At 36.2% G+C, this 9,519-nt stretch overlaps 1 protein-coding gene across 1 annotated transcript in view; it reads right to left on the reverse strand.

Annotated features, from left to right (window-relative positions):
• LOC107739552 (protocadherin-17-like) overlaps positions 1–9,519 on the reverse strand; it is an 80,483-nt gene that overhangs the window by 47,059 nt on the left and 23,905 nt on the right. Inside the window, exons 2-3 of the mRNA XM_016551706.1 lie at positions 696–754; positions 377–549 (exon numbers count right to left, since the gene is read on the reverse strand). Of these exons, the coding sequence (XP_016407192.1) occupies positions 377–549; positions 696–754 (232 nt within the window). The remainder of the gene's footprint in view (positions 1–376; positions 550–695; positions 755–9,519) is intronic.

Below are 9,519 nucleotides of genomic sequence, written 5' to 3' on the forward strand. Positions count from 1 at the left end.
AATAGAATATTTAAAAGTTCCGAATTAAAAAAAAATTGTTATGACTACAATGAATGGAATATCAATGCAACAGTTTGTTAAAATGATGTACTATGTTCTATATGATATGTCAAGGAGGCCTCCAAGGTGGAACATGACAAAAGCTAGCACCTAGTAGTATAAAACCATGGGACACCAAGATGTACTGCATTTGTGGAATGCGCCAGAAGGAGACGGCTGAAAACCAGAGTAAAACAAACAAACACGCAAGGAACAAAAGGAATGTCCAACAATGATGAGCGTATAGCAAAAAGAAAGAACTGCAAGAAAGCACAGAAAAAGAGAGAGCAACTCAGTCTTTGGTTTATAATGAAGTTCCTGATGTTGAAGGACTTACCCTGCTCAAGTGGTTGAGGCTTCAGGCTAGTGGCCTTCATCTTGAGCGCTTCCTTAGCAGACATGTCACAGCAGGAGCCTTTATTAGTGTCCTGATCACTATCTGCTTGGTCGCTGTCCCCGTGGCCGCTGTCTCTGAGACTGGCTCGCTCTGGATCTTTGAACGTGGAGCTGCTACAAGTCAGAAAAACAAGACAAAAACGATCAAACGGATTAACCCGGGCAAGGATGCATAGGTTTTTAGTTCTTATCTGAAGAACATTTGTGTGCAGGGGAGTTTAAGACAAATAAAGATGAGAAAACTGTTAAATAGGCCTTACCTTTGAACAAACTGCTGCCTGTTACCCATGTAATTGGGCTCAGCAGGAAAATTGTCTGTCTGTGAAGGAAAAAGGAAAAGAGTTTACATCTTGCACAACACTGAAATATGTCCTGGTGTGCAACAGAATCTCCTGGTGAAAGAGATTGATTAATTATTCATAAAAAAAGGGGCTGGGAGAGAGGGAGAAATGGAGGGGGGCTTTAATCCTTAGATTTTTGCATTTTAATTAGTCAAGGAAACATGCTAATTAAACATCCAAAACACTCAATTGCACATTTGTGAACTTAATGACCTGTTAGATACAAATAAGAGTGGAGGAGCACAGCAGAAAATGGAATGAAGAGGAGGGAGTGTGTTGGTGTAAGAAAATGAGAGGATGAGTTGTTAAAAGCTTTGCACACTCACCCACACATGCACAACCTTCTTTATCCATCAGGGAACTTCCCATTCAACTCTTGTTCGTAATAGAAGCTAATTGTATTTACTTTAGACTGACACTAACTGTAAAATAAATACGCAGCATTACAGCGATGCGATCTGATCTTCATATTCACTATTCACTGCCTGCACTACGGTGTAGTCTTAATGCTCATTAATGTCTCACCGAGAGCTTATTTTATAGCAATATATTTTATTTAATACCTTTTTTATTTTTCAAGGTTTATATCATTTATATCTCATGTATACATAAGAGAGAGAAATGTATATATCCATTTTCCTCTCTGTTTATTTTATGTCTGTTTTGACTTTGTGTGTGTATGGACACTTTGACAATATTGTATGTATGGGGGGGAAAAAAACAATCAATAAAAACTTTTATTTATTTTTTTCTTGTTGAGAATCTAGTACATTTACGATGAGCGATTCTCACAGAAACACGCCTGTGTCATATATTTATTCAAAAAAATCTAAAAATAAGAAAATATTTTTATGTAATATGTAGTAATTTTGTGACATTGTGACATTATTATATGACAATTAAGCACATTTTCTCCAAAATTCCCATTTCCCCCCATTTGTAATTCTTACTATTATAATATAGTACTGTAATACAATAAGTTTACAAAACTGGTCATTAGTACCAGTTACCCGTTTTGTAAAAGTATTGTATTCCATTACATTATTATTATATCATTACATTATCCTATTACGATAAAATGATATTTAAATATTTATTATTTTTATTTAAATCATATTAAATCAGAATTTGTTTTTAAATATTCACATACAGTTATCTTGAGATTTTTGCCTACTCTCACACGGTAAGCATATTTACTTCAGCTCAGAAGAATTAGCATATCTGATCATTATATGAAAAAAATAATATGTCTCAACGTCTACTAATCAGTTCCGCCAAACAAAAACAGAGCTGAGTAATAAGAAACACTTTCCTGAGTAGCCTAAACTTCACCGGTTTGTCATTCTTTCCAGATTTATATCCACTCCTGTGTTTCTCTCTCTTCAATGGCTGACGATGATCAAAAAACGATAACCCCTCACCGATCTCTCTCCTATATGGGTTTCAATTACTCAACTCAATGTTACATCAATGTTGCCACAATGTGTTTGCACACCAACTCAGAGTCAATACGGAGTGGAACAGAAGAGAATCTGGACTCAGCTGTGGTCCAGACAATATTGACACGGCTAAACATGAGACTGAGGGAGACTAATGCATTGGTTCATTTCTCCTCTCCCTCCCGTCCATATCCACTCTCCCTCTCTCTCTACACCATCATAAAACCTCTCAGACATCTTGATGGTACAGTAATGCAGTGCAGAAACATTCTTTATTACTAACATACGCTTTTATGCCTGACATTACCACATGTACTTGGTATATAAAAGTGTTATCGCACCTGTTGTTTCAAAGACATTTGAAAGATGCAACCAGGAAAATCTGGGTCTTTTAGATAAAAAGAGAACTGCTATATAATCAAAGTACGAGAGCAAAGTTTATCTTTTCAATTTTCTTTTTTGCTTCTGAAACCTTGCACCATAAAACAATATATGGAGATTTGCTAGAAAGAGATATAATATGTTTCTTCAACGCACTGTTGGACTTCAAAAGGAGATATTTGAATGGTACGTGACGGATGAAATGATGAAACGAGACGGTAAAGTCACAGCAGGAGGGGATTGTGTGAAAGGTCACGTAGGCCTCCCCTTACCCTCGTGACCTTTATAAAGCTTTGTTGAGACTCTCTATCGCGGTACGGAGCACATCTTTCAACCCCAGCCGCAGATAAAAAGTACAGATGCAGAAGCCGAATCAAAGGCTAAATCAGCGATTGGAACGCTTCACAGCTAAAGTTGTAATTGCCATGACTCTTTTGAAAATTCAAGGCGAACTCTGGTTCTGTAACTTTAGTTTCTGAGGAAAAAAGTGTAAAACGTTTTCTTTAGCACAAGGGTCAGGGGACGAATCAACCTTTTTCGCAGTGTTGATACATGTAGCTGCGGCATTTCGAGGTAAAAAAGAGCAAATTTAGTATTACACAGTACATTCAACTAGCTCTACATCCAATTTCCCAGAATGCGAAAATCAGGCATTAAAAAAGATGAGTTAAAAAAGGCACCGTCTATTAATAACATAATCGGAGGGGTGCCAGAATTGAGGAAGATGGTTCGTTTTGATAGTAGCATCTGTGTGCCCATGGCAGCGACAGGAGTCACAGGAATATGACCTCTAAACGTCTACATTTTAAAAGGTTGATAAGAGCATTTTCCGGGGAAGTGTTTTACAACATCCTGCCTGTATGCAAACTGCCCCTGGAGAGAACGTCTGAGCGAGAGAGTGAGGAGGATAGTGCTGGTCTAAATCGAGATTTATGAGGCTTTTCTGAGATTACGCAAGCTGTGTCTGCTGGCAGCACTGGGTCATGCGGCCTGCTTATTTATCTTTTCTTCTTCTACCATGTGTCTTTAGCAAAAACTTCATCAGAAGCATCCAACCTGCAAATATCCACAATCAGGAAAAACACAACACAATCTCGCAGGCTGGCATCCAAAGTCTCGTTCTCGTTCCAACGGTGTTGCTGTGAGGCACTATAAATAAAGGCTTTGTATCAATAACTAAAATCTAATAAAAAGTACATTACAGCAGTACGGATCACATATTCTCTTGCCAACTAGCACACAGTCATTTTTTACAAGTCTGGGTCCTGGTTTTAATGAGACGTGGACGGCATTAGGTAGCCATCAGGTGACTTTAATAAATAATGCTGCGTTGTGGTTTTGCAGTTTTCATATCCAGTCCAGCTGTTAACATGCTACAGGCTAGCAGACAGCTGATGACCTACACTACTTATCGCTGTTACTAAACTTGCGCTTGTTTTAATTGAGTGTTTAAATCCTAATTGAGGGCACTGGACCATCATTTGTGCTACTGCATCAATCGAGTATTAAAAACATGCTTAGCTTCCATCTGCATGTTTTCATCTGGTGCCATTAGCAAAAACGCTTAGTACTTCAGACTTTCCATGACTGATTTCTAGATTTTTCTTTGTTGTAAGTGATTTGGTGGATTTCTAACTTTTTTTATGCTCTAAACTTCAACATAGACTTTTCAAAAATGCCAGATGTTTCTTTATTGACAGAGACAAAGGCTAACTGCTAACTCTTACTTCTACATTTATACCTTTCAAAGAAACCATCACAGCTTGTGCATTAATTCTGAAAAGAAAAAAAAAAAGGCACAGTGGCACTTTTGTTCAGGAAAACCAAGTATAATACTGCTCAAGTTTTCATTTCCTTCTTTCATTGCATTTTCTTTTAATTTCTTTCCAGTTTTCATGCCCTGTCACTACAAAATATGTGATTAGAAATAATAAAAAAAAGATTAACACCCCTGACATAACTCCCTAAAATTAAATAATAATAAAAATAATATTAAAATGTAAAAACATTCTTAAAATAACATTCTTTAATTAAACACCCACACACAATATATATAATTATAATTAAATATAAATATATAATTTATTCAATGCCATGTATTTTATCATTATATTAAATAATAACAATAATAAATTTTCTTCATTTATAAATACTAATAAAATGTATATGAATCGAACTGTGATCCCCACATCTCCCAAAAAAGTTTTATAAGATGTAGCTAACTTCTGAACATAAACTTTAAATTCCCCTAACAACAGCTAAGCAAACTCCCGCTCACATCTTGTCATCACAAGCCGCTTCCTTAAAAAGTTTCCTTAAGAAACAAAGAGAAGAGAAGAAACAAAACGAGAGGGAATCTGTATGCGTAAGGGAGTGTGTGGGTGAAAAACAGACTCTCTCAAGAGATGGGCAGAAAATGGCTCATCTATTTCAGTGAATCCTCAGTACCCTCTCTGGAGTGTTTTCACGGTGACCAGCCAGATGCCTCCTTTCAATAGAGACAAATTAACAAAAGACAAGCAAACCTGTGTGTGCATTAGCGTGTTTACAGGACAAACACAGAGAGAAATATAGAGGCACATTCAGTGAAAGGTACGGAGGTGGGGGGAAGATGCCATGAGGGAAAGGAAGGGATGCTAATGCAGCATAGATGCCCATCTGCCTTTCCAACGTCATTGGAGCTCTCCGGCTTGTGAAATGCATCTGGGTATTCCGGCGTGGCAGATATGTGCCCTCTGCTGTCTGACAACACAAACACGACTCAGAGAAGAGTGTGCATTACGAAGACAAATTGTCCAGTTTCACCTTGTAAGTCTGCCAAGTGGACAAATATACACAGTTTTTTGACAAACTGTTCACTCTTTGGCTATATGAGGTGGATGCTGCACACTGGTGGTGGATGAGGAGATACCCCCTGACAATGTAAAGCGCTTTGAGTGCCTAGAAAAGCGCTATATAAATGTAATGAATTATTATTATTATTATTATTATATAGTTTTATCATTCACACAAACACTCAGTAGTGTGCAATTACTATTTGATGTACAAGTTAAAAGGTTACATTGAACCCATGCAATGTAAAACTAAGGGTGTTTGCAGTTTGAAAACTTTTTGGTTTGTTTGTAACTAGAGGTAGTGTTTTTGTGCAACATTAAAATAAAATAATACAAAATAAATAAAAAAATCATTAAAAAAAAAAATATTGGAATTATACAACTTTTATTCTCATTAATTTGACTTCATTCTTAAAATATACTACTTTAATCTCATAATTGTATGACTTTATATGAGGCCTATCATTATAAGGAGATTATATTTATAAATTATAAACTTATATATATATTAATTGCACTAAATTGCTGACAGTTTCGCACCATAGCTGACAGCTTCGACAACTTATTCTCATTATCTCATATTTCATTGTATATTCTCATTATTTACTAAATTATTACTTTAATCTCATAATGGTGTGACTTTATTCTTGTATATATGGCCTATTATTATAAGGAGATTAAATGATTGATTAAAAAATGACTTTACTTTCAACATATTATATTTTTCACTATATTCACAATATTATAGTTTTATTCATATTTTGTTGTGTTGTATTTACCACCAAAACTTTTATTCAGAGAAACAGTTATGAGAAATGCACTAAACTTTGGTAAATGTGACCAAAAGCATGCAAAGACGCAAATTAACCTCAAATATGGCTCACTTCCATAATTTAGATTTATTCATACAAACTGGAGTCCACATTAACTGTACCTCAGAAGAAAACTTTCTCAGCAACTAAACAAACTAAACTCTGACTGCAAACAGACTCGGGTCCAACAGCTCCCTAATTGAGTGTAAAACAGCCATCTGACATGACGGGCTATTGAGAATCAAAGGTTTCAAGGGCAAACAGGCCTTTTTTTGCATCTGATTGTTTGGCTGTTTGAACACCAGGCCCCTGGGTAGAATAGCATTTGCGAAATGTACACAATAAAGCTTCATAAACAAAGAGCGATCAATGTTTACAACTACATAACAAACAAGACCAGGACAAGTTACCCCTGTGCATGCCGAGTCGAATCAAATGAATAAGAGAATAATCGGACTTTCAAGCGATGTATTCATTATAGGGGGAGAGACAAAGAATGGCCTACTCGATGGCACGAGCATTGATTAGATCATTTCTCTAGTGCATTACCAAGTGATCAAATTCAATTAGCCAGTCATGTGTTTCCTGTGGTTACTGAGCCTATCAATCGTCTAGCCCTAACGAACCAAATGCCATTGCCACTCATTTCCTGCTCCCAGCCCCAGACCCCCAGTTAAAAGTTTTGAAAAATGAATTGCTTTCTTTGAAATTAACGCCACATGACTCTAGACGTTTGTGGTCAGAGTTATATTCATCGAGATTAATTACAGGGAGCCCAACAGACACCGCAGGTCATCTGTTTTTATCTAAGCCTGGATTTGACAGGAACCTTTTAAATATAATAGCCACGACACACCACTTTCTGTTGTTTAAGGGTTTAAGCAGCGCTGATGTGCAAGGACACACTATAAAATCGCCATTAATGCTGAAGTCTAATCTGTGTACGTCCCAAATGTCCATGCAAGAAGAATACTTCTGAGTGATATCATTGTCCTAAAATGATCCCAGACAGGAACACAACAGCCATTGTCACCTTTAAAAATATCTTTGTTTTGTTTTGTTTGGCCACAATACAATGATAAAAAAAAAACTGTCTTTATTTACTTACCCTCATTTCATTTTGTCGTTTTTTAAACCTGTATGACTGTGGAACACAAAAAATATATATATATTGGAGACTGTTTCAACTGTTTTTTATCCATACAATCAAAAGTCAACAGGGTCCAGATGACGCTGACGTTTACACAGAAGACATCTTCTGTGTTTCACAGAAAGTGAAACTGACATGAATGCTGACATGAATTGACATGGAATGACATGCGGGTGAGAAAACACTGGCTGATTTGTCATTCTGTCACTTTTAAAATTGTTTTAATGGCCACCTGCATTTCAGTTGGAACTATTGTATGAATGTTATGGCACTGAATTAATATTAATAAGCAAAGCTAATAAAAATTATATTATGTCTCCCCTTAGACACTTTTGTGATCATAACATTTGACACATTTGACCTCTCCAAAAAAATGCTTTTTTAATGCTAAATGTTATTTTAATGCTTGAATAAGAATAATTAATGCTAAAATCTAAACACAGATCTGCATTGCATTTTTTACATGTCTGTTCTTTTGTGTCTTGAATACATGAAATCCTTTCTGAGAGCAATTACTGTGATTTCCAATTCCAGCGCTCGTCGCAACTACAGATCAAGAGATCTGAGCCACAAAAGAAGCCCTTATGCATATTTAAGCCTTAGTGTATCTCAGTGGCAATAAATGCATCTAGTCACTATTTCTTTTCACAAATCCCGATTTAAAAAATGAAGAGAGGGAGATTACAGTAATACCGGATGGGATTATAAGCGCTTCAGGGCAGTCCTGCTTCTATCTCCCAACTCTCTGTGTCCGGCCGACACAGATGCAGTCCGTGGCAACTGTCATACAGACCAGATAAGACCAATTTTCTCTTTAGAAATAGCAGAACATAATCCCATAACTAAGTATGTTAACAGAAAAGACAGAAAAGATGGCGGCTGTCCATTTCTGGTTTAAATACAGTGAAAAAAAAATGAAAATTCAGAATTTCAAATCTTGTGTTTTGCATTATTAAAGCCTCTCAGGTTTGTTGAATGCGAAAAGCAAAAGGCTTCCGTGGCAACTGTCATACAGACCAGATAAGACCCAATTTTCTCTTTAGAAATAGCAGAACATAATCCCATAACTAAGTATGTTAACAGAAAAGACAGAAAAGATGGCGGCTGTCCATTTCTGGTTTAAATACAGTGAAAAAAAAATGAAAATTCAGAATTTCAAATCTTGTGTTTTGCATTATTAAAGCCTCTCAGGTTTGTTGAATGCGAAAAGCAAAAGGCTTTCTGACATTCAAACCATCCTTACAGCTCTGGTCGTAGTTCTTAAAACAAGTGGAGTGGAAAATACATTTCTTAAGCTCATTATGATATATAAAAAGGCTTTTACAGTGAAATTCTTCATGCTCAGACCCCCTACGACAGCCGGGTGAAACCTGAGGCAGACGGTCAAAGATAGAGGGACAGAGTGAGAACGGGAGTTTGAGAGAGAGAGAGAGAGAGAGAGACAGACAGACAGACAGTGAAGTGGCTTGACTTTCCAGTTAAGCACATTAGAGGTGTGATACAAGGGATAACCTCTCTGAGTTGAAACATGGTGGATGGTTTAACCATTCTGAGGCTTTAGGGAGCAAGACTTGTGAAAGAGAGAGCAAAAGGCTTGGGGGTCTTTCTAGGAAATCAGTTGCTTTTCCAATTGTAAGAATATCTATATGTAACTATAATATTCTTTCCAAAATATGATGTGCTTAAGTGTTAAGAAATTGCTTTGTGCCACTATATACTAAACTATATACGTGACTCTGGACCACAAAACCAGTCATAAAGGTAAATTTTTCGAAATTGAGATATATACATCATCTGAAAGCTGAATAAATAAGCTTTCCATTGATGTATGGTTTGTTAGGATAGAACAACATTTGGCTGAGATAAAACTATTTGTAAATCTGGAATCTGAGGGTGCAAAAAAAATCAAAATATTGAGAAAATCGTCTTTAAAGTTATCCAAATGCAGTTCTTAGCAATGCATATTACTAATCAAAAATTAAGTTTTAATATATTTACAGTAGCAAATGTACAAAATATCTTCATGGAACATGATCTTTACTTAATATCCTAATGATTTTTGGCATAAAAGAAAAATCTATAATTTTGACCCATACAATGTATTGTTGGCTATTGCTACAAATATAC

This window comes from Sinocyclocheilus rhinocerous, unplaced genomic scaffold (assembly GCF_001515625.1).
Source record: "Sinocyclocheilus rhinocerous isolate Xijiao unplaced genomic scaffold, SAMN03320098_v1.1 scaffold1573, whole genome shotgun sequence".
NCBI classification, from domain to species: Eukaryota; Metazoa; Chordata; class Actinopteri; order Cypriniformes; family Cyprinidae; genus Sinocyclocheilus; species Sinocyclocheilus rhinocerous.